General features: G+C 45.3%; 1 protein-coding gene across 3 annotated transcripts in view; it reads left to right on the top strand.

Moving 5' to 3' along the window:
• Positions 1 to 8711: 8711 nt before the first annotated feature.
• The window catches only part of RREB1 (ras responsive element binding protein 1), a 122132-nt gene continuing 104963 nt past the window's right edge, over positions 8712 to 25880 (top strand). For 2 of the 3 annotated variants that reach the window (XM_084213811.1, XM_084213813.1), the window contains exon 1: positions 8712 to 9100. In XM_084213811.1, coding sequence (XP_084069937.1) covers positions 8719 to 9100 — 382 coding nt within the window. In that variant the 5' untranslated portion in view covers positions 8712 to 8718. Of the gene's footprint in view, positions 9101 to 9727; positions 9868 to 25880 lie in introns of those variants that run through there. The other variant, XM_084213812.1, reaches the window with a different exon arrangement.

The following is a 25880-nucleotide window of genomic DNA, read 5'->3' on the forward strand; positions in this document are numbered from 1 at the left end:
CAGTGTCAGTAAACTGGAGTTTAGACCAGGAACATCATCAGTGGATCTGTCTTTGAGATTATCCCAAAAAAACCGTGATGAATTCTGTCCATTGGCTGGTGGTCCAGGGAGCAATGGAAAAACATCAGGCTGGAGTTTACTGATCAAGTCTGTGCGTGGAGAACAACAGACTAGTTCTTCTGAAGTGAATCACTCCCATTTACAGCAGAAACCACAGTTCTGAATCTCAAGTCACATAGGAGAATATCGACTATGCAGTTCTTTATTGCATACAACCGTAGCAAAACTCTCTAAATACCAGATGAAAATAAACAGGAAACAAAAGCAATCTTACTTTTCAGTCAGAACACTCATGCAGCTTTCTAGCCTTACTTAGCATGTGTGTATTTGTGTGTAGGGGGATACACAACTGTGGAGGGAATTAGTGTTCTTCCACAGAAGGTCCTCATTTTTACATGAGGACCACTGCTCTGCAGGCTCTAAGATGAATCCATCACATTCATTTTAATGTGTTTTTTAAATCAGGCTTTTCATCCAAATCTCAAGGGGTAAGAATACAGTGCTCCCATCCATTGTGCCACTGGTCACCTTAGCAGTGTTGTCCTCAGCCTCCTCTTAGATTATCTGCTGCATCACTCTTATTCTAGTGACATTAGACTCTACCCCCAGGACTCTTCTTGGGGGTTTTTTGTGGGGTTTTTTATTGGTTTCTTTGCATTTAATAATTTAAAAAATAATTTTGCTGAATTACTCAGGCTGCTCATTTGCACTCTAAGAATTATCTTCAGCCACTTCTGAAAGGGAAAGGACATGGAGGAAAAACAGCATAATGAAACAAGCTCAGAAGGTGTATATGAAATGAGTACGTAAGATTGTTCGGGAAATTATTAGAGAAAATCTTATTTGCAGTTGCCATTTAATCCAAATTTATAGCCCAGAAGATTATTTCTCTGCTGAGTTCAGAGACCCACAGCGGTCTATTACCAGTTCACAAGAGGTTGCAGGAAAAATTTTGCATGAGTGTGAGGATTTCAGGATATTTTCATAGACATTAATCCCAAGAGATTTAATCCTTTGCTGTAAACACTGATTGCAAGCTGAAAATTGGGAGTTTAAATGTCTTCTGCTCTTTCTAGTGACTTTGAGTTCTTTTCAGGAAGAGACTGATGTCTGTGCCCTCTTCTTAGAAATCATTTGTTTCAAGAGTTGAGATTTCCATACAGGGAATCATTGCAGGTAAGAGCTCTCTTGCATTCATTTTGATAATAGGGGTTTAGGCGTTTTTTCCTTTTCAAGTTTCAGTTCAGTTAGAGCAAAGTAGTTGAAAACAAAAACAAAAAAAAACAAAAACAAAAGCAAAAACAAAAACAAAAACCAAAGCAAAAAGTTATCTATCTACTAAACCTTTCCTCCCTATATGCTCTTTAAGAGAAGTTTCACCTTCTTTGTATTGCACAGAAGGAAAGAAGATTATGGAGCATATTATCTGTTATTTAAGTTGAAGACAGCAATGCAGAAAAATGCATTGAGAATACTTTCTTGTCAAGAATCCTTTATTTAAAAACATGTGATTGCTGAATGATAAATAAAGGTAAAAGGACTTAAATGCTCTTACCCACATTGCCCTAAATTAATACATTTTGCAATTACTGAGTTTTCATTTTGTAGAAGCAAATAGTTTCCTGTATGAAAGCTTCAGAAGTTATCTAAAATATGTCTGTATCTCACACCCCTCTGGTCTAAACAGCTATCTTCCTCTGCCGGGAAAAGCCTTGTGCTGTCAGTTTTTGCCGTGGTTGTGGAAGTCATGTCAGTAGAAGAATTCCTTGTACCTCTCTTAATCATGTGTCCATTATGGACAATCTGTTAATAGAGCATGGCTGTTTTGACAAGCAAAGCGCTCTCCTGGTGTAGTTACAGCCCTATACACTGCAGTAGAGGTATAACTACCCCCAGCACCATTTTCAACAGCAAGACTCTGCTTTTGCCAGCGTGGCTTATCTTATCATTGTCTGAATGACACAAGCTGTGCTGGTGAAAGTATGGTTCTGACTGCGTAACTCTGCACATTCGCTGCTTTTGGTAGCACAGCTGGGTTCTGAGCTCAGTTGCAAACCATACCCCTTTGCACATCTGCCTGCAGAACTTTACGGCATAGGCCTGACACAGTGCAATTTTGCTTCTAATTTAAGGAGGCGCACAGCACAATTTAATAGGTACAAAAGCATAATGACTCTTTTCACACTCATTTAGCTGAACCCCACCATTTTCTTCTACCTCCTGCTTGATTCTTTGCCTACTGCATCCATGGGCCATTTTTTCCTGGTAATTTCATTCTTCTCTTCCCCAAATCCTGTCATTGCAGCCTACCCCAAATTATATTAATCTCTGCCCTTGAAAGTTGTCCTGTTTTTTCCTTCCCTGCAGGGTAACTGCTTACTTGCCTTACTTTCTTCATGACTGCTGCCTCACTTCCTATTTCTTCACTTCTCTGCTGCTTTGCTGGCCTTCTCTGCTGCTTTGTGGGTGCATCTCAAAGCACTGCCTACCATCTCCCTGGAACGGGGGTTTCCTTCTTCCCCATCCCCTTTTCTATTTGCACCCTGTAAGCTATAATTAGCTGTGGCCCAAAGTTAAGAAAATAAAAATGCAGGAACATCCTAACAGCAAAATCAGCAAGGGTACAGCCCAAGCTCCCAACAGAAACTGTTGAATCCTCTGTAACTGAGAATACTTAAAGCTAAACCAAGACAGTACTGAAAAGTGTACTGCACAGAGAATTACTGTGGCAGCCTCAGAGAATGGATAGTAGGACTTTCTCATCCCTAATCTATGATACCAAAAGATAATAAGTGATGCTTCTACTGGATATTGCCACCTTCCTTCAGCTGCCACTGTCTCCTCCATTTGAACAACTGAACATGACGTCGCTGCTAATATAAGCATTTATTTAGTTTAAGCATAAATGCTTAAACATAAGCATTTATTTTGATTGTGAGAGGTTTCAGAATCCACTAGCAAATAGTCTAGCAAATGAGACACAAGAAAACACACAGCTGGCTTACTACTTGCCTTCAGGAGGGAAAATAATCACATTTAAGCTAACAATCAATTAGGTGTGAGAGACTGGGTGGTCAGTAAGAATGAAACATGTTAGTACCAAATCACAAGCTGGGCATTAAACGCTGACTTATTTTTGTACACCTGTGTTTTTTTTGCATTGCCAGGCAACAAAAGTTTCTGGGCAACAATGCAGAGTTTTAAAACAAGTGAAAGTATTGCAGTGGGTGGTTTTGCTTATTGTTCTTTTACCTGCTCCATCTCTACACTGACACACTTGCACATGGATTATACAACCTGTTTCTGAGACTCTACATAAGTGATCACAGAATTGCTTGAGAATGTAAATGTCAAATATCTACCCACTAGTTTTTTCATCCTATGTCTTCAAACAGTCTGTTGAGGAACAAGTAGGCTGTGCTCCTCCAAAATTTGCTAAATAATTCAATACGCAGGAGGGAATCTCACTTAGTTTCATTCATTTAAAACACGCTATTTTTAATACTCCTCTTTAAAGAATTTTTGTTACTAAAACTGTAATAACACTCTTGTGCCTGTGTTGTTTGTTTTGGTTATAAGGCTGAAAGATATGTCAGCTGATTATCCTTTTAGCCATTCGCTACAGTTATGACTGTATATCCTGAAAGAATAGGTTTAGGCTGGAGAACTTTCCCTGAAAGGGTCTAGAAACACTGGTTATTGTTACAATAGTTCAGGTGAATAGTTTATGCTACTTTTTACCTCCTGAAAATTAGAGCTGGGGAAAGCGACTAGTTCATCAAGCTGGTCCAGTCCCAGCAGCAGGGCTGCTCTGCATTGCATCCATCTGCAGGAGACTCCCACAGTGAAAAAAGAGAAGGAGTTGGGACCAGCAATTATTGCAGCCAGAAACTTCAAGCAGTCCTGCAATATGTCCTACAGGCTGTGATCTATGGGGGGGAAGAAAGCGGTGTGAGTTTCAGAAACACTATCTTCATATTTCCATATGAATCCTTAGCCAAGAGGTAGTCTTGGCTGGCTAGGTGAGCCAGCTCAAGGACTGCTTTGCGCTGCTGAAATGTCTCAGAGCAAACAGGGAGCGAATACTTACACATGATCTTTCGCTGTTTGTTATCACTAACACACTGTCTGCTGAGAAGAGACACCCAGCAGAGTGGATGGCTTCGTGCCTGGAGAACTACACTGGGATTTTGGGGGAAATACTGGTTTTAATTCCAGCCCCGCCACTGCCAGCCTGTTGGGATGTGAGGGAAAGTGCTTAGGCATTCTGGGGTACATCAGCTTTTCTTTCACTCTGAAAAGTCTAATATTAAGATAAGTTTGGACTAAAGCTTTGGCCTAGCTCATCCAAAGCTGCTCTTGAATATAGTGAGTGGGGTTGATGCAGGAGCAAGTTCCACCACTCCCTTGCTCCCCAGTTGCACAGTTTCCAGAGGCCAGGGTAGCTGAGCATGGTGGTGCATCACATTTCCCTGCATGGGGAAAATGGGAATGCTGTAGGATACTGTGTCTTCAGACAAATGCTCTGAGAGAGTTTGCAGCTCATGTATTATGCTCTTCTGTGTGGTTTTCCAGTGTACAAATTCATCAAAATTTCCAAGCAATTTATAGGAAATATATTTAATTGAACTTTCCCCATTTTATTTTGTATAATTACCCTACCTCTATGGTGGTCAAATTTGTCAGTTCTGCATTAGTTCTTAAGGGGGTTTTGACCCAAGAATCCTGTGTCTTGGAGGAAAAAAAACCCTCTAAGGAAAGAAAACCTCAACCCATAAGATGATTCAGCAATGGTATGTTTGTTCATTTAAAGAAATAACCGGTTGAAACATAAAGGAAATTCAAACACTTCTTTTGGTCTTAGGTTTTATAAAGACTTATTTCTCAAAGCCCTCAGGGCTCTATTCTCTGATCCTCCAAGCAGGCTTTCCCCTGCGTTAGTATGTCAGCCGAGTTCTCCCTTTTGGCACGAGTGAGAACATCAGGAAAAGGATGGCAGCAAGAGGACTCCGGATGCTGAGCAGCACAAGCTCAGGCAGGGCATGGGGCCTCAAATCCCTCTGACATCCTCTGTGGCTGGACAGCCACATCAGGGTGAGGGAGCTGGGGCTTGGCAGCTGCCCTCACCCAGCAGTCGTGAGGTGTTGTGAAGTCAAGGCCCAGTCCTGCCTCTTAGCATATAAAATGTGTCTGGTTAGTCAGAGAAATGCCTTACTCCGAGCTGCTTTGGCTGAAAGGGATGTGTGAATTTGCAAGACATTACAGTAACTTCTAAAGACCGTGATCTAAACCACAGAATGTTGATAATGTCGCATAAGATGGGGACAAAAAGATTTTCTAGCTAATCTTTAACTTCTCTCTTAACGCTGTTAACTTTAGTGTCTGTGCTTTAAGACATCCTCAAGTTGTGGCCTTCATATAAGCTATACATCCTGTTTTTCTTCTCTCCTTGAATACCTTTAATCAGCATCTCTGATATTTAAATTGTGGGTGGGGGTGAAGTTGTCCTTTTCTTGGGACCACAGCAGGTGGCTTTTGTCACCAATATTGCTGTGTCACCCAGTGGTGTCAATGAATCTGGTAACACACTAAACATCCTCACAAAACTATTGTTTTTATTTCTACTATTGTTCATTGTATTTAACCTCATTGTGAAGGATCAGAGAGGTGTGTGAGTTGCACAGAAGCTAGAGAAAGTCTTCTTGCCCCTGAGTGTGTTTACAGTCATGTGGGTATTCATGTCCCAATATCCAGAAAATAGGAATAGTCCTAGAGAAAAAAAAAACCAACTTTTTACTTATCTTGTCATAAAGTGGTCAGAGGAGATGGGATAAACCACAGTAATGCAAATGATGAAAAGTGCAAAATGAAGAGGATAGCTATATCATATAAGTCATGTAGTACCATTTTGGGAGTCATTCATAAAGGTGGGGTTTATTAGACAGAAATTACCTCTATCTTCTCTTTCACTATAATAAGTAATAGAAAAAAGGAACCATTTGCTCAAAACTTCACATTCTACCACAGGGTGTTTTACCTCTCTGATGCATTATAAAAGTTCAAATAAAAGAAGGCTGAAAAAGTGAGTTGTTTCATTTCTCCTGCCCACCAATAACCCAGAACTATAATTAATTCCTTAACTGTTAAAAGACATATAGCTTTTTACTATTTTATAAATCCTAGTAGTTAATGGAGTTCTTAAGTTATGTAATAACTTTTTTTCATCACTGGGTTTTTTCTTGGTATTTTTTTTTAATTTTCAGTATTAATGTAACTCAGTATGTACTGGTTCATGCTGCATTCCATCTTACAAAAAGAATAGGGATAACTGCTATAAAAAATTATCTGCATATTTTCTCCAAAGACAAAAATAATTATTTTTTTCCAATGTGAGATTTACATGTCCACCTTTTCAGAGCAGATTTTAGATGCTGAATTGAGAAACACTTGTTCTTCTATTCCATCTATTCAATATATCTGCTTGATAAACTTCCCACATCAAAGGGCTCTTAAGCACCTCCAAGGTTAAAAAATACATTGAGAATGGGAATCTTCATGTCGAGGTAGTCCAAAATGCCTCCAAGACTATTCTAGAAATATTAGGCAGAGGTCAATGAGACATGCATTACTAACCTCCAAATAGGATTACCCATACAGGAATTTTCACCAGTTTCAGCTGCAGCTATTTGTGTAAATAAATGACTGTGCAAACCAGGCCCAGTCTCTGTGAGTTTGTATGTGTGTGCCATGAAGGCTTAGATCACAGCAGTCTTCCAATGTAAATAGAATGTTTCAAGGGCTGAGCCTGAGATGGATAAACTGCTCAGGTTTTTGCTTAATTGGATGCCTGACAGTAAATGATACTGCAGATGCAAGCTGGCTGTAAAGCTGCTGAACTTAACCAGCAGTTCTGCCACTGCAGGTTGGCAGGTACAACGGGGACAGAGATGAAAAGGTTAAAGACGCTTTGCTATCAGTTTATTTTTAATGGTTTCCCTGGTTTTTTGTTTTTTTTTTTTTTTTTGTAAAATAAGAACCTTAGAACAATGAGAATGTGCTTTCTCTCATATTTGTTGTTAATATTGTGGGGTAAACTATGATATTGCTCCTCTGTCAGTCAGCAACTCCACTTGGATAGTACCGCGCAGAACTCAGTACAGAGCACAAGTGGCAAAAATTGAGCCCGCAGAAACCACCACATCACACACATGTCAAAGCTGCAGTTTCACGTTCTGAATATACGTGTGCTACCTTTCGGTTTTGCAGTTGTGGCATTTCAAACTCCCAGTTCACCAGACCTGCACGTGTTTTACTTGCGAGTCCAGGAGGGATGAGGTTTATTACTGGTATGAATCACAGCTCATGGCTTTGAGACAGGACCTGTGTATTCCTGACTTGTATGCCTTTATCCAGTATTTGAAAAAATGGTGCATATGAAGTTAATCATGACATCTTACATGCAATAGTCTGTGAAAATAGTCAGTTGAGGGCTCACTGCCACACACCTGGAATTGCGCCTTGTTTTCCAGGTGAATCCCTTTTTAATCAGGAGATAGGACACCATGTAAGCTGGCACAAGCCTTTTGCCTAGAGGCCATGACTTGATTTCTTTAAAAAACAGGCAGAGACGGCAGGTTCCACCTCACCAGTAACCGCTTTAAAAGGCCTAGTTTTAGTAGCTCTAGATATAGTGTAAATAACCATTTCCTTACAGGTAAACTGGTTCCTCCTATACTCATTAGGCACTCCTCAGAAGCAGGGTTGGTTTACTTTTCTTTTTTTCCTATCGAACTTTAAGGATGGAGAATTGCCAGGTATTTTGTTTTCATGTAGTGTTATTATTTGTCACACAACTCTAAACCAGAACAGGTTTTACAGTGAAATCCTCACCACTCTGAACACCTCTCCATCACTTGTTAAGTCTCCTACACCTTTGAACTTCCACTGCAGGGAAAGTGACGGGAGGATGGTGCGTGCGGAGCCGCGCAGCGTAACTACCTGTACGTGCGAGCGGCCGCATCTTGCCTTTGATTAGGCACAGCCTTTGCACCTCCTGTTCCTGCGCTGATGTTCACGGTCCTGTTACATTTAACGTGTCCTTTAGGTCTGGATGGATGACTGGCCCCTGCGGGGACTCAAATTGCGCAAGGACGAAAAGTTTCTGAGGAACCAAACAAAACCAGAAGGTGACTCCTGCCCGCGGAGCAGCGGGCTGTGCTGCCTGCGGCCGCTGTACCTGCTGAGGCACCGGGCTGGGAGGCGCAGGAGGATGCACAGACATTTCCACGGCAGCGGAGAGCCCCGGTGAATTCCTTAGAGCCGGCGGCGCGGCACCGCCACCGGCGGCTCCGGATGCGCTCCAGCCCCGATCCGGGCGAGCGGCCGGCCGCCGGGGGACACGCACTCCGGGCCGGGAGCGCGGCCGGCCAGGCCCGCCCGGGAGAGCCCCGCGGGCGCGGCCGCCGGAGCAGCGGGAGGGCGCGGGGCGCCGCGTGGCACCTGGCCGCCCCCCCGCTCCCCCCGCGCCTGCCCCGGGCATCCCGCTGCTGCGCTGCCGGGCGGAGAAGGGAGGGACGGAGGAAGGGTGGGGGGGGAAAGTTGTGCTCACTCCTCTCCTTGGAGGCGCCCCTCCCTCCCCGCGACGAGGGCGAGTTAGAGATGCTATTTGCAACAGGCGGCTGCTGCTGCCGCGGTAGCGCGTCCCCGGGAGAGGAGCCGGAGCGACACGTGATGTGTCTCCTTATCAGGGTGCGCGGGGCAGCGCGGGGGCGGGCAGGGGGCGGGGGCGCCCGCGGAGCGCGGCGCGGCGGGGTCCCTAACAGTGCCCATCTCTCCCCTCCAGGGAGGCGCGGAGGACGGGAAGTTAGCGCGGAGTTGATGAACTTTGCACATCCACAGAAACGCCATTTTGATTCCTTTCCGGAACAAGTTTGCGGCTCCCTCCCGTGCGCGCTCCCCCCGGCGCGCCCCCGCGCCCCCCCGGCGGCCCATCCTCCCGGCATGTCGCGGCGCAAGCAGCCCAGCCCCAGCAAAGTCCGGCGTAAGTACCGCGGGGCTGCCCGGCCGCGGAGCTCCCTCACAAAGGGCAGGAGCGTGCCTTAACTCTGAAGGGATCTATTTCTTTTTTTTTTTTTTTTCCTTCTTCTTTTCTTTTTCTTAAGGGAGGGCAGGAAGAAAGATGAGGAAAAATAAACTTCTGGGAGGGGGCAGGCGCGGGCGTGAGGACGTTGCAGCGTGTCGGCTGGTCGTGCGACTTATTTAAAAAATGAAATGCTTCTTGGGGGGGGAAAAGTTTCCTTTAAAAAAAAAAGGAGGAAAAAAGTTTGGCTGGCAGCGGTGGAGATGATGATGAGTTCGTGCAGCCTCCCTCTTCCCTTCCCCCGCTCCTCCCTCTCCTCTCCTCCCTCCGCGGCTCCTGTTTTTTTTTTTTTTTTTTTTTTTTTTCCTTCCCTGTTGCAGACTTTCTACCAACCAGCGGCACCAGCCGCGGCGTTTTGCCTTCAGGACCTGATGCTCATCCATATTAAACCGTCTGAGCTCAGGAATCCGGCCAGATCATCCCCCCCCTCCTGCTGCAAAGTTTATTTTTAACCAGCCACCGCCACAATTTGGATGGGGCTGCGAGGAAGCAACATCTTCTAGCCCGGCTCGCCCCCGTCTCCCGAGCTTGCCTTTTAACTTTTCCTTCAGGCTTATTTTCCTGCCGGCGGTGGCGGCGGGTCCCTCGGCGGCCCCTGCCCGCTGTTCCCGGCTGGGAGGGCCGCGCCGGAGCTGGGAAGTTGGGATGAAGGCGCCCCTTCTCCGCAGGTAGAGCCGGCTTGCGCCGCGCATCTCTCCGCTGACTTTCCGCTCCCCCGGCAGGGCCGGACGGCCTCGCCTGCCCTTCCTCGGCACCCTGGTACCTCTCCCCTCTCTTCTGTACCCCTCTTCCTTACTTTATTTGATTTTTTTCGCCTTTCCTCCACTTTCTCCACTCGCCCCCCCCCCCCCCCCCCCCGTCTTCCTCCTCCCCGTCCCGGTAGGGACGTGCGTGTCCTTTCCCCTCCCGGCCTGCGCGGCGGGGCCGCGGGGGAGCCGTGCCCGGGGAGGGCGGGGGGCGCTGCCCCCCGTGGGTCCCCCCCGTCCCGCTGCCTTTGTGCGGTGCCAGGAACACATCCCTGCGCGGCGGGGCCAGCGGCGGGCAGGGACGCCTGGGCGGCGTCACCACTACAGGAAGGAGCCGGGCAGCATCCGAAGCTGAGGAGGGGTGTCCGGGCCCTCGCCCCCTTCAGCCCCATCTTGGCGGGGGTGGGGAGCGGCGAGGCAGAGGTGACCCCCCTCCCGCAGTGGCGGTGTTTGAGGTGAAAACAAAGTTTGGGGCGGCGCGGCTGCCGCCCCCCCCGGCGCGGTGCCCGGTGCGGATGGGAGCCGGCCGAGCCCCGTCTCTGGGCGACTGCGCTCCCTCCCCATCGCCGTTGCTACGGGCCGGACACCCCCGGCGGCGCCGCGGGGGCCGCGCTGAGGATGCGAGGCAGCTCCTCCTGCCCAGTTCGTAACACACGGGCTCGGCATCCCCCCCGCCCCATCCGCCCGGGGTGAGGGGGCGCGGGGGTCGCGGGCCGGGCCGGGCCGGGAACGGGGCGCGCCGAGATGCTGCAACTTTTTTTTTTTTTTCAGCAGAGGAGGGAGGGCGGTGGATTGAACTTTGTCATGTCGCAGATAAGTTTCCTTTGGCTTCTTCTCCCTGCACTTCTCCCCCGCCTCCCTCCGCACGCACGCTTGGGTTTTTTTCTTTTTTTTTTCTTCTTTCGTTTTTTAATAATTTTCCCCGTTTCACTTCTCGGCTGCGATATCTTCTCTTCCTCGGCATCCTCGCGGGGTTGCGCAGAAGGAGGAGAGCGCTTCTCCTGGCTCAGCACATTTCCCTGTCCGGGCCGCTGTGCTCGGCTGCGCACCCCGCGGAGGCCCGGGCGCCTCCGTGCCCCGCCGCCCTCCCACGGCCGCGCCGTGGTGTCCGGCCCGCAGCTGATGCTCTGGTCCTGCTCGCCGAGGAGCCAGCATCCTGCCCGGGAGCCACTGGGCTGATTGCTGCAGGGAAGGCGGGGGGCATACCAACCATTCAGTTTTAATCCAAACTCCCTCTTTCGCCTGTTTTCTCTTGGAGATAAGATCAAGTGTATTTACTTATTTGAGAAAGTAAACATCTAGTTCAGTGTGATTTGGGGGCAGTGGTCTAGGAGAAACAGCCAATGCAGTGGATGTTTCCTACCATTCCAACCTCCAGGCCCATGGCTTGGAAAAGAAATTGCTTATTAACAACAGGAGCAGTTGCTAAATAACGCCGTGTTGTCACTCCTACAGTGCACAGTAGACAGCTGTTATGATGGCTGAAGTTTTTTCGTTGAGGTCGGTCGTTTTGACACAAGCACTGAGTTTTGTTACCGCAGTTCCTGTTTTCCACAGGGTCAGCATGCGTGAAAGGGATGCAGTGACTCAGGGTCAGGCCAGCCATATTTGTTTTAGGTTTTAATTTTCTCTTTGAAGACTTAAGGGTATATAGTCTTTTCTTGGTGGGTCTGCATAATGCCGATTAGCCTTAACCGGAGTTGGGTACATCCAGGAAAGAATAGGCCCTTTTGTTTGTTAGAATCCCAGGAACAGCATGAATCCATCATCCAATCAATCAGAGTACCAGGGCTCTCCCTCACCTGCCGGCAGGGACGCATCCAGCCTCTCATGCTGCAGGGCAGCTGTTCCCGACCGAGTGTGGCCTCTTTTGCTCCCTCACCTTCCTCCTCCTGGCATCCGTATTTGGGACTGAATTCATATCATGTAGTTGGAAAAATATCATCCTTTAGGTGCAATCAAGTAAACTTTTATTCTACTTTCATTTCACAGACAGCTTCTAGTTGCCAAATTTTTGTTTGCTCATCAGAACTGACTATTTATGTAGCCACTCTTACGCATTTCTTTTGAGAACTAACAATGCTAAAGAATATATATATATACTTGGCTTATATAGCAGAGTGTTGACTGTTTTTGTGGGGTTTTTTGTTGGTTTTTTTTCCCATCTGGACCTAGGTGTTTGAAGCTTTGCTTGAAGATTTCAGTGTAATGAAGCATCTTATTCTGATTTAGCTCACCCAGGTTGTGATCCCATTCTTAGCTCTTTACAGTATTCAGTGACCCTCTGACAAAATGACTTTTCTTTTTGATTGAGGATTGGGAAGTAACTTCAGGTTTCAAAATTGGGAGAACTGAATCTCTTCATTACCTGTCAGTAGTATGTGTGATCTCTTTTGGTACCAAATATATGTGCAGTGTTTCCCAAAGTGTACAAACATTGACCTATGTAGTGCTTTCCTCACTCCTTAAGGATATTATCACTTTGCCTATGTTGAAGTAACACTACAGTCATAACAGTAGCTTGACTTTAGTCTGTGAAACTTTCTTCTTAAACATAAATAGTTTGAATTTTCTCAGTTGGACTGGATTTCTCATTTAAATAAAAACTGGTGATGCACTTACACTGTATAGATTAAAAACATATAGATAAATCCCTTTGGTTATATTCATTATCCCTTGTAAAAGTAGGTGGTGCTTAGAAGGTCATAGGATAAGTGTTGCTAAGCAGCTAAACAGAAGGATGCTAAAATTAACCTGAGTGTTTTTGAAAAGGATTCACTTTTTAAGTTGCAATAATTTTTTAATTGATTTAAAATACACCTTTTGCTAGTAAGACATCCAAAAAAATTTACCTAGATACATAAGTAAAGCTTTCCAGGGGACTGTGTCAAATGTTGAAATTACCTACGTACAGGAGTAATTCAACCCTTCCCCAGTACACGTAAATTTTACTCACATCAGGCCCTCGATCTGCGCCCTGTGCAAATATCCCTCCAGAGTTATCTGTTGCTCCAGGAGCATATGATGTATGTTGGATAGCAGCCTGTAGGGACAGTCTTGGGAAAAAAGAAACTGCAGAAGTTCCCCAGGAACAGGCAGAAAACAAGTAAATCCTGTTAGTCTGAAATCTATGCATGTGTGGAAAAAGCCCCTTTTAACTTTCTGATGAATGATGCCTAAGTTTGGAAATCTCTGTTTTAGGTGTACACTCTTAAAACATGTGAAATCATGTCTTCCTCTTTCAGCACGATAAAGGTTGTTTTGAAATGAGTATATTATTGGACTGTGTTACTAGACCAGTTTGCGACTGCTGCCTTGTTGATGTGGTAGCTTCTTTCTTGGGAGATAATTGTCTGTAGAGGAGGATGGTAGTGCTGCTTTCTGTTCTCCTGAAGGTAGTGAGAATGCTTCTTGCTCTCTGTCTTCTCCCTCCTTTCTGAATTCAAGCAAGATGGGCAGTCATAGGGTTACAGCTTTAAAATACGCCTTTTCAACAGCATTCTACAACTTGGAAAAGGGCCAGAAACTGCTTCGTGTTCTTTTGAGAGCAGCTTTATCATGGATGGAGTGCTCAGGTACCCTGCAGCTTTGTTGGAAAGTCTTTTATGGAGCAGATGTAAACTTTGAGGGTGAGAAGGAGTTGCCTTCTGAGACAGTGCAACAGCTTTTTGTCTTTGGGGTGGGAGATATGACTTGTCTAGTTGTTGCTCAGCAGTTAAAGCAGATTTTCTTTGGGGAGGCATACGAGGAATCCTTTCTCTGTGTGCATTGTTTTATTTTGTTTGCTTGTTAGTTGCTTTCTTTTTAATATCCTACTTAAACCAGCACCTGTGGAAGCTGTGGCTTCCCCCTCTCCCCCTCACACATTTCGAAGAATCTTTACAGGCAGTGATTTCAAAGGCAGGACTTGGGTATTTCTGGGAATGTCACTCCCTGGTGATACACTGAAAAGTAAAGGTATTTGTGTGGAGCCAGGATGGGCTTGAAACTCGCAGAGCTTTGCCAGGCCAGGTTTGGTTATCAGCGTTTGATTACAAATGAACATAGGTGAGGTTGGCTGAGGTGGGAAGTGCTGGCTGTGTTCTGGGGTACTTCTGAACAGGAATTTCAGGAGCATTGACTCTTTGTTCTTCTTTGGTGCAAGAAATCTGATGATGGCTTATCTTTGATGTCTGCCAGTGATGTTTTTCCCACCTGAAGGTGTTCCCTCCACCTCACCCTATACCACTCTGTTTTGAATAGCAATATTTGAGGGCCAGTGACTTAAAAGAGTACAAACTTCTGAGCCAGCAGTACCGCAGCATCTCACGCTCCCTCCTTCAGCATTTTACTTGGAGCAGGGTGACAGAACTTATTTAGAGCTTGTGCTAATGCTTTATTATGAAATGTTGAAAGTAGAAATAATTGCCAGCTGGGGCATATGCTCTGGGCTCCTTTTGGGCGGCTCGTTCATGTTGTGGTGGAAAAGGGTCAGAACAAGGAAAAGGGCCTGGACAAAAGGGAGAAGAGTCAGTGGGTACTTGGCTTGTGGCTGTGCTGGTATGAAACCTGTTAGAGCAGCCTCCTGCAGGCAGAGAGGAATCGTCCTGATGTCACTGAGCAACGCCTGGACCTGTGCTTCCTTTAGAAACAACACAGGCCTTCAAGTGTATCCTGCTCTCTTTTTTTTTTTTTTTCACCTAATAATAACATTTCAGCCTTCAGGTTGGCTAGCCTAGCAATCAATAAAGGTGGTTGCCTTTGACTAGGTGCTTTACAAAAATACATAGTTGATGGGTGGTGACTGTTTATTCAGAATGATTCAACTAAGTAAGGCTAAGGGAATCTGAATACCTCTTTAAAGATGTAGAGAGAGGCAGCTGTTTCAACAGCAGGATTCATCTGCGGAGTCCCAGCCATCCACAGAGGTGTTACAGCAAGGGAAAAGAAAAACTGTCAAAATCCCCCAGGGCATTGTTAGGCTTCTGAGCTAAAACAGGTATTCCAAGGACCATTAGAGAGGGAGGCTTTTCAGACCTTGATGACCTCTCCTGTCTCCTTTGCAGTCTTCCTGTAGAAGCATGTGGAATGCAACTTTCAAATTCGTTTTCCTGCATCTAACCTTCCTGAGTAAAAATGTTTTTTGTTTAATCTTATTTACTTATATAATCTCAGGATTTTGAGAGATCCTTTTCCTTTTGAGGAAGACATCCCTACATCCTGCTGTCTGAAATTTCTTTGAAGATCCATTTGCACAAGGGATGTTATTTGTGTAAGGCTCTGAAAAAGTGTGGGAAAGGTACTTGCATGCAATGGCCAAGTGACTTCCCAGTGTCAGCTTTGAAAAATGGAATTTAGACTTTCAAGTCACTCTGGTTAAAAAAATGTGTTAAGCTTCTTGGAAATTTTCTATGCTGATGTGCCTGACTTGTTAATTTGGATATAAAAGAGAAAAATATTTTGTGATTAATACTTTCCAGCCTCTCATACGTGTAGAACTTCTCCACTTAGCATCTCCTGGTAGATACTTTAACAGGTGTTAGCATGTGCTTTCTTGAAACAGCACAAATGTACCCGTAGGTGTTTTAGGAATGGGGGTTTGCATCATCTGTCTTTGAAAATGGAGGATGGTCAGCCGTTGACAAACTTTTTTTAGTTAATTTAGGTATCTGCTTCCTGTCTGAGGATGAGAGAAACAAAATGTTCATGTTGAAGTGTAGCTGGCCTTTGCTTTTATTGTGTGTGATTAGCCGGCTTTAACTGGAGCCCTTGTTAGTCCTAGTTCATACAGCAGGTGATGTCAGTGTTCAGGTGTATCGGTACCTGGGAGTGCTTTGTTCAGAGCTCTTGCATCACAGCAATAATTCCACTGCTATGTTCAGGCTGGACTCCTTCACACTGGTAACATTTGGGCTTGGACAAAAGAGAGCTGCTTTGGATTTTGCGCCAGTACGCAGCACAGCTTCCTTGTTAATTTGGACCACTCACAGTTTTGGGGAGGGGAAAGATCCTAGTTTAAGTTCCTCTTCTTGTTGCACAAACTGTATTTTCTTCATTAAATTAAGTTCATCACATCTCATTGCTCTTTGTGTTTTGAGAACATGAGAAGCAACCAGGTCATGAATACCTGTGTGCTGTTCCTCACCCAAGTGTGCATTTTTTTTCTGATGTTTATGCAGTTGCTAGTGTATTGCGGAAACACGCAAGGTGTCTGTGGCGTCTTGTGCATGTGCTTACCTGCTTCATCCCCTCCTTCTCCCCAAAAGCATTAAGGTATCCTGAAATGGTCTTCAGCTGGTTAACTTGCAGCACAGCTCACGTACTTAGCTGTGTGTATGTCCTTATGCTTTTGGGTGGGAGGGGGGAGGGCTGCAGAAGGAGGCTTGCTTTCTAAGCAAGACACTGAAGGTTCAGGAAGTGGAAGCATGCACCACAGAAGCCAGCTGTAGAAGAGCTGTAGCTGGGTTACTAAGGGATTCCATTTGTGAGGTTTGACTGTATTTTGCAGGGGAAGAACTGTGAGTGCAGTGACAAGTGCTTCTCTACAGAGATGTAACTTATGTCTTGTATTTAGTTGTCAAGTATATTTCTTTTGGTCTGTTCTTCCAACTGCTGAGTCATTTTTTTTTTCTACCTTATCAGATGGCCCAGCCAGGTGTTGCTGAGTACATCCTACTATATTTCCAAGTAAGTTTCAAGACTGTAGGCATTGGCAACTTCTGGAGCAACTTCCTAGCCTTTACAGTAGATAGGTGTCTTTTCTGCTTGGTAAGATCTGTCTCTCTCTGGAGACTGTTAGGAACCTGACTGTCCATGTTGTAAAAGGGTAAAGAGAGCTGTATCACAGTGCCCCCGTTTCCCTGGTGTCAACTTGCTTTATTTTTGGAAACTGGTTTTGTTCAAAAAGTGAAGATTTTTTTTTTCATATCAGTGTTGCCTGCACTTTGTGGGAGAAGTATTCTCCATCCTCTGTCTCCATTCCTCATTTTTGCAAAATGGCAGTGTCTTTTTGATGAGCGTGCAGTGAGTCCTGTGTTCAGCCAAGCCAGGGGGTGAATTTCTAGGGGTAAGGGAAATGATCTGCACCTCAGAGTGGATGCTGGTTACCTTGGGAGGAAGCCATGCGGATTATAAACTCTGCAGGAAGGATCTGGTGGATTCTGTAAACTCTGTGGCCTCAGTAACTGCAGTTTCAAGCAGTTCCCAATCTCTACTTGCAAATCTTTTGGAACTTGTAAGCTCCTTAAATCTAGTGACTGAGGATTTCCCATGCTTCCCTTTTCCTTTGAGGGAAAAAAAAAAGCTATAATAAATAGTAAGGTTACTCATTTTAAATGCTCAAAAGCCAGCAAATGAAAGTTGAAGTGTTCACAGAGCAAGTAAGTAGATAAGGTGAACACCGATCATGCCCCGTTACAGTTGCTGTTCCAGGTTTAAAAAAATCAATAGATATGTAAATAGTAGGTAGAAGTGGAAAATGTGTCTTCATTTGAATCAACAGCAAAATTCTTTCAGGCTTCTCTGGACTAAGATTTTATGTGGGGTATATACAGCTGAAAGCTCTTGAGAATTCATAGCATGAAAGATGCCAGGAAACTGAAAAAAAATGAAATACTAATAGTGTCTTTGTATTTTTTTGGTGTTTGCAATTCCTACAGGTGTAGTTACAAAGTCAGTGCATCTGTTTTAGGAGCTTGTTTGATAAACAGCAAATGGAATTTGCAGTATTATAGTCTATTTTGACTAAATTCTTCCATCCAGATTTTGGGCATCATTGCAAGTCTGGCCACTGCTGTGTCCTTTTTTTAAATCCTAGAGGCTGTGCTTTTACTTTCTTGAGCGTATTCAGTCTGGTGAGCAGGAGTAGGACTTGTCCTTCGCAGGCCTGTGCTTCCCTGCAGGAAAAGGGGAATGTAGAGAATTCTCCCCGAGGATGGATTTGGGACAGAGATGGCCCCTGTGTGTTTGGGGCCATAGTTTTTATTTGCACCATTGCGTAACTGAATCTCCATAGAAAGAGATGTGGGTTAGTGGCTTTGCAACGCTGCATAGGCCACAGGCTTGCACGTGGCCATGGTCTGCCCCGAGCCGACGTGTGCTAGCACTGCATTGTGGATGTACTGATGCCTCCCTGGGGTTGTCCTGGAGATTCAGGACAGAAGGATCTGCTGTTGCCTGACTTTCGACCTCGTGCATTGGCAGCCTCTCCTGCGCTTGCACGCCCTGAATCGACTGACTTGCAGTAAATGTTTCCGTTTGTGTGCTCGCTGTCTTTTCAAAATGATTGCTAAAAAGTATTTGGGCCAAAAATAATCTACACTGGACAAGAAGATGCCAACAGCATGTGCAAATTGCATGCTGTAGTTACTGTCCCAGCTACTAATTCAAACAGAGCTGCACAGATGTGGATTAGGAAAGTCCAGACTGCTGATTTTAAAATTTCCAGTATTTCTGGTAATGGATGTTTATGTGAGCTGCCTAGTCCAAAGACCCAGGAAATAAACTGGTGGTGGTCTTTGTTTAATTCCTGGTATACAGATGCCAAGTGTTATGCTTTGATTTCCTACTCTGTAAACTCTTCGGGGCAGGGATCAGCATTCAATTACTGAGTTTTGAAAAGCCACCTAACACACTGTGGAACCGACCTGCACAGCACTACCTCAGTATAAATGTTTAATTATAACTATCTTCTTACCCCATAGTGGAGCCTTTCCAGATACCAAGGTAGAGGCATGCTGGGAACCTGCACTGCTCCTGCTGAAGTGTCTCCTTATAAATAGACAGCTTTGGTTGCAAAGCAGCATTTGGGCAGCTCTCATAAACGCCTGCTTTTCACGTGAGGGACAGATTATTTATTGATTTCTTTTCTAGGCAGTATAGGTGCAAGTATATACACATATTCAGGAGTCTGCCTCTGGTTTTTTGGTTTAGAAGCAAATACGTTCCTAGCTTTAATACGTGTTCTAAACCACCAGTGAAATTGCATCCTTCTCTCTCCTTTTTGCTTTCGGTCTGTATGTAAAACAGACAAGTATCAGGGTTCTGAAATTAGGAGATTAGAAGGAGAAACTGGGAATTGAAAGATGTCACCCCTCAGTATGTCACGTTCCCAAGACTGAAATGAAGAGCAGTTGCTGGCTCTTACCATTCACAAAGTAATTTAATTCTGTTGCCTTGAATGACTTCTGTTGTAGTTTTATAGTGAATTCCTAAATCATCCCAAAAGTGATGTATGTATCATTCGTTATGTTTATACAGCATAAAAGCATATGGAGTAATGGAAACATCTATAAATTAGACCTCCAGAGAAGACTCCCATTTTAATCAGGTTACTTACTTGGATTAATCCAACCCAAATTTAAAACACATGGGCTCATGTACTAAGCTAGTTGCACTTTCAGCACTCCAGGGGTCTGTCTGGGAGTTTATCGGTGCGTTGCTGTAGTCTGTTCCAGCCAGCTTTGCAGAAGCAGTTTGGTGTTACTAAGGTTGGAATAAGCTGATGTCAGATTTTTGTCCACAGTGCATAGCAAGTAGAGGTCAAACACTTGTACAGCCGGTGATACTATGACTTGTTAAGAATGTACGCAGCAGGTCGCTTTTCAAAACATCTTTTGAAAAGCAGCCTGTGAGAGCAGTGCCATGTAGAAGAGACACGCATCTTCCTCTGGCATCAGCAAATGGATGCATCCTATCACATTGGACTGCTGAGCATGTTTAGTCATGTTACTGTAATAAGCTCTGGGAACAGGAATGGGTTCTGCACTGTTGTGCTTCGGGAAGATTTGAATGAATTTGACTGGTTTGTTCCAGGGAAACTTGTGTTTCTATGTGCTGCTTTTGTGCTCAGTACAGAGAAGTAAGGAATCACATTTGTTTTTGTGGCTGAAGGAGTGTTTCTTTGCATTGTAGGATTGCTAACATTACAGTACCTAAATTCTTATTCTTTAGAAGATATAAAACTAAAAGCATGACTCCCAGAATTATCAGTGTTTCTGGTGCTGGTAGTGTAGAAACCTGTTTGTTTTTTGGGACTCCCCTTTGCCGAGATAAACTTGAGTATTAAGGACCTTTCTGGTGCTTCCAGCCATAGCCCTCAGGCATCTCTATTTTTCCTTCCCTGGTGAATCATCCTCCGACATACATACAAGTAAATTTTAAACATGCCTTGGTGGGGGTTACCATCTTCATCCTTAGTTTTTTTTCTTATCCTGATAGGTTTCAAGGTATTTTTTGAATTTGCTGGGGTGGGGGGTTGTGTGTGTGTGTGCATATGTCAGCAGCGAGTCTAGATCGAGCCAAGCACTGATCCTGTAGACACTTTAAACACAGATACAATTCTACTTCAGCAGGTTGTTCCTTTAAAGTCAAAATACTGGCATGGGCAAAAGTTAGGGGAAGTGTTTTGGGATTGGGGCCTGCCTTAAACTTTAAAAAGACACAAGCCAGAATCTTTAACCCGTGTGAGCCACATCTCCAAACTCACCTCACCAACTTCTGAACTTCTTCAGGAAGCATTGCTCAGCCCAAGGAATTGCCACAGCTCTTGCAGCCTGAGAAGAGTCGGTTTTGAAGAGAAGTGGCCAGAAATGTGGCCGTGAACCCAAACTTCTTCAATACACGGTGTGTGCAAGAGTTAAATGAAAGTACTCCAGCAGCTCATGTGCTCTCTGTGTGCGCATACTTTCCTAATCTTGACATGGGGTCTGAGCTGCAGGCTCTGAGGGTGTATGTGAAGTTGGCTTGGCTGTCACCTTTTCACTCCCTGGATCTGGCTGTGGCTCAGCACAGGGACGCACCCCGCCGCTGGGATTACTGGCTGCAGAGAGCCAGCTGCCCAAAACCTGCCCGCGTGGGACAGGCTGGGCCGAGAGGTGCCCTGGCGCACCTCTCCTGCCCTCGCACTGAGAGCAGCAGAGGGAAGAAAAAGTGCTCCGCTGGCCCCCCCTTTTCGGCACCTGGAAGATCTCTTGCACCCGTCTTGTGCACTTGGGTCGACCTGGACGAGCTTTCTGCTCCTCTGCTATCATCATTTAGCTGGAGAATTGCTGCCTCCATGGATGGGTCTGCTTTAGAATGGGGACAGCTGTACGGAGTGGTCTCCCTGCTGGTGGGCTGTCCCTGCACGTGGGGAGAGGAAAGGCAGAGCACGTGTTTTGCTCCTCTAGGTGACAAAGTCCTAAGGGCAACTTGGTCTTTGGCTCTCCGGGAAGAGAAGCTGCAGTTTTTTGAATCCACAGCACGCTGTCAAAAATCACTGGGCATTTCTGACCATAGGCTGGAAATGAAAGCTGCCAGTCTTTTTTTCCACTTGAGTTTCTTTGGAGAGGCTGCCAGTGGCCACCTTGCCCCACCCTGCAGACGTGTGGGCGGGAGTGGGGGTAGCCGGCAGGAGGGAACATCACCAAAAAGGCAGAGTGATTTGGCTCCTGGCCACACACAGGAGCAGGAACAGCTGCCTAGATGGCCCCTGGAGCCTCACTGATGTCAGCATAACCAGCGCTCCTTAAAACGCAGCACCGTGTGTGGGGGGTGACGGGGAGCAAGGCTGGGAGCAGCTTGAGGGGGTTAAGCAGTACATAAAACCACTTCCACAGTTCTTTTTTTCACACCCCCCCCCCTTTTTTTAACAGACCTTTCTATAGGTCTGGGAAGGGTTTGGGTGAGTGAGACTTTTGAGAAATTCATAAAACTAAAGTTACCAAAAGCAAAGAGCAGAAGGAATATGCATGGTAAAATTTGCATGTGGCTGCAGTGTGTCTGTTTGCTTAGAAGGGTTTTTTCCTTCTAAGAGAAGTGTGGCTAGGAACAGTCAGGCACTGTTGGATAAATCTGTCAGTGCTGTTCCCTCCTTTGTCCCCTATGTTGTCTCTGGGAACCTCTCACACTGTGACAGATCATACTGTCAAAGATCATACTGTGTTTGAAAAGTATCTGGCTTGCCTTGGGATGCTGTATGAAATACGGCAGGATGTGGCATCCTGCAGGGAGCATGTCATGTGTGCTTACTTGGCCTCCTGCGCGTGCTTGAGCAGAGGAAGGGAATGCACATCAGAAGAGCACAGTTGTTCACAGCTTCCTTCCACTCCCCTTGCTTGTCCCAGAGAGGCGGCACTCTGTGTCACCCATGAGGCTTACCAAAGCTGCTTTTCCTGGTGTGCTGATAACCAGGTTCCCTGATGGAGATGCCTCTGCATTGTTAAGAGTAGGAGGGGGCTCTCTCGTGACTTCCAGGATATGGAATGCACAGTGCAAAATTACCCATCACAGGTACTGAACTGGATGAATGTGAGTTCCTCTCAGGCCAAAAATGGCTTTTTCCAGTTTAGTATCTAACACAGCAGTTTCTAGAAGTCACAAGAGAATCTGTCGTATAGCTGGAAGTGCTGAGGGGAGAGGATACCAGCTTTTCCAGAACTGTGCAGCTCAATCACAGAACGAGGTTGGACTGGACATGAAACTGGATTCCAGGGTGACGTGGTGATTGCAGCCTCTGCCGGCTTTGCTTCTTCCCACAGCTGGGGAGCTGATTCTCCCGTGCCAGCAGAGTCCTGCTGCTAGCCTTGTGGTGTTATCCCGACACAGAAGTTGTGCTTTGAATGGCTTGCAAAGTGGTAAGCAGCACGTAAATCTAGGCAACAGGGGGGAGCCAGCCTACCCGGGCTTCTTGCAAAGCTGAATTTGCAAAATGCTGTCTCCATCAAGGGCGATGTAATAATAAGTTGCAGAGATTCTGTCTTGAAAAACAAACAGTGAAACACAGGCGTTGGGGGAGGAGGTTGTTGTGCTCTTTTATAAGGCTCTTGCTTTTTGTTAACTCAGGTTAACTTTATCAGCTGGATTAATTTTTCCCGTATTATTCCAGAATTATTGTAGTAATTAGGAAAAATGACATAGGGTCATGGCCTCATATGTGGCCAAGTAAGCATCTAGTCACATTCTTTTCAGCTGGGACAGGGCATGAAGAATTTCTTTACTGAAGGTCACAGAGGGAGACAGTAAAAGATGCAGAAAAAGAGCCCAAATGCTGTGAATCCAGTCCTGTGTCTCCACCATTAGATCATGCTTCCTGCCTAGGCAGATGAACCCACATGAAAACCTCGGTTCACAAACAGATGACATTCAAGTACTACCAGCATTGTAAAATATGGCTAGGACTAATATATTTGCTCTGACTTTCATCTTGAGTGCCTAGTGGAACACCTGTAAGTATTTACATTTTAACATGAGCTTTTGTGCTTGTGAAAGCAGACAATTTGACAGCAATGGCCTCTCACACAAAAGCCTGAATAAGTTATGAACTTCCAACAAATCCATGACCTGAACTCTGCTGGATGCATATTGAAGGTGACAAGTGGCAGTGCCAACAAGAGGCCTGGCTCTGTGCTGGGCTCTTCTGCTGGAGGTGGTCCACAAATGAGCCGCTAACGACTGTCCCTATCCAAAGGCCTGGAACTAAGCATGCCTGTATTCACTCCCTGGGTGAGAACCTCAGGCAGATGTTTGATGCAGAAAAAATATTTTTCCAAAGGTTTCTTGTCCTGTTGGTCTGCTCTGACCATGGATGAAGGACTTGGTTTATGTTGCAGAGGAGGCAGAAGGGTGGATGTGTCTCCTCCCAAGTGGAGCACTTCAGAGTTTGCTGTGTTTGAATTGAATTGAATGGTAGTTAAAACTTCAATTATGGGCATCTCTGGAGTTGTACGTGTCTCTGCTGCAAGCACAGTAACCACTTGCCGTCAGACAGGGATGACAGCCCTGGTACAGTAACCTCTGAAATCACCCTGACCTGAATCACGTTGAAGCTGTGGCTCTGGTGACATTTCCTCAGGACTGCCCTGTCCTGGAATGAGCAGTTCCTGGTACCTGCTTCTCCAGTGAAGCTTGGATTCAGAGCAGAGAATGCTTCCTCAAGCTGACAGAAATGCCTCTGGATCTGTTGCAGGAGGTGCTTTAGTTCTGTGCTAAATTCTGTGGAGTAGGTCATGCTGCGTTTTTCCCAGTAAAACTGAAAACCAGTGGGAATCCTGATTGTGTCTTAATACCAAGTCGGACCCAAAGCTTGCCATGCCCAAGATGCTGGTCAATGTGGATTTATCAAAAGAGAGTATGGCAAGAGGACACCTGTTAGTGATGCTTTCCTAATGTAGTCTAGAAGCAACATACTTCTGGAATCCCTTGAGCCATGGGGTATTTATGTAGTTAAGAGTATTTAGGTTCAAGAATCCTTTTTTTGTGAGCTTGTCCGATGGCTTTTTGACACTGTACTGACTCTTGGTAAGTTTTGATGGTGAGTTTTGCTGTTTAACTGCATGCTCTGTTGGAGAGGAGCTGAAAAACTGATTTTCTGAATCTCTCATTTTATGCTTTCACTTAATGCCATTTAGGACTTGTACTAAGGGAAATAGCAGGTATTCATTTGCTACCAACCTTCTCCACACCTTTCAGGATTTTGTGGACCTCTGGTGTATCACCTCTGTGGCTTTCCTCCCAGGTTGGAGTCCTAATCTGAGTATCCATTATTATGCAGAAATTGTTCCATACTTCTGATCACAATGTTCATCAATGCTTTTAAAAGCTTTGGTTTGGCTTGTTAACATCTATCACAGGCACATGCCAAAAATACTTTATTTGCCTAGATCTTTATTGTTGTAAGACATATACTTGGACAGGCTTTAAAGATTTCCAGGTGCTGCCATGATTCTGCAGCAGCTTTTTTGTGAAACTTTTTCCATGTTGGCGAGTTGCAGTCAGAAGATGATGATTGGTGAGGTTTTTTGTAGGTCTGGCTCAGTTACTTCCATCCTGATTGCTTGAGAACTGCCTGCATAAATGGTGCTTTTCTTGCTGTTTTCCTTCCCAGATATACTGCTGGTTTCCATGAGCAATGTCCCTGTATCCCCCCACTTAATATGCCCCCCTGCTTCCTCCCTACTAATGGCAGCCTGAAGCATGCCCTGTGTATCTAAAACCTTGGTGAATACAACTTACCCGAGTCAAGGGACGTTTGTCCTTGCTTGCTCTGGTTGTTTCTTTAGGTTCCACTTAAATGGAGAGACGTTACCCACATTAAAGTTTGCCCATTTCGTATGCTTGCCTGCTGATTCGGGATTATGACTGGACTCATCCATCACTTTATTCCTGGCCACTATAAGAGGAATTGTTTTGAGCTCACTGAAGTAAAATTAGCATATTCTGCAATTCTGCTGTTTCTCCATCCCCTTTTTTATATTTGCCAGTTGTGAACCCACTTGTCCAGCTGTAGGACGGACTGGTCCATGTTTGTGGACTTTGAGATTTTATTTTTTTGCGAAGGAAACAATTTTGCTTCAGTGCTAGGCATAGTGCTAGTATTTACTTAGTTAGATTGCTTTACAAATCAGTGCTTTCAAGGCTGCCGAAATGCAGCCGCTTGTGGAGAGTGAGGAAGGAGAGGTTTGGATCAGGTCATGCTAACCCCTTTCTTCCTCTGTGTGCTGCACATTCTTCACTGCTGACATGGCCTAAAAAGGAACCTTGCCTTTTAAAGCTCTACCTTAACCTGCCCACCAAATGATGTGTACTGCTTGATTTGTGTTTAGCTGTTGAAAACTTTAGTCCAAGGTGCCTGAATTGGGAGCTTCGTTGCAAGGGTGACTCTATGATTTGAAACCTTCGGGTAGGGAAAGCCTTCCACAGTGAGAACTCAGTTTTGTCTGGGTTACTTACTCCGTGTACTAAGCCTGTCAGGACTGATGAAATGTAGTGGTCTTAGGAGAAACAAGCCCTGTTCATCAGGTAGTTCTGATTTATGAGATAACCTTTGAAGGTTGCTCTGTGTAAAACCATTCTAAATAAGCTGTTTAACACTTAATACTGAGCTCTGTAGGCTTTGTGAATTATATAGTATTTGAAAGCAGCAAGCATATGTGTTTGGAGAAAGGGGGCAGGGGCTGTTCTTTTAAACTATCAAGTTG

This window comes from Fringilla coelebs (assembly GCF_963513975.1).
Source record: "Fringilla coelebs genome assembly, chromosome: 1".
NCBI lineage: Eukaryota > Metazoa > Chordata > Aves > Passeriformes > Fringillidae > Fringilla > Fringilla coelebs.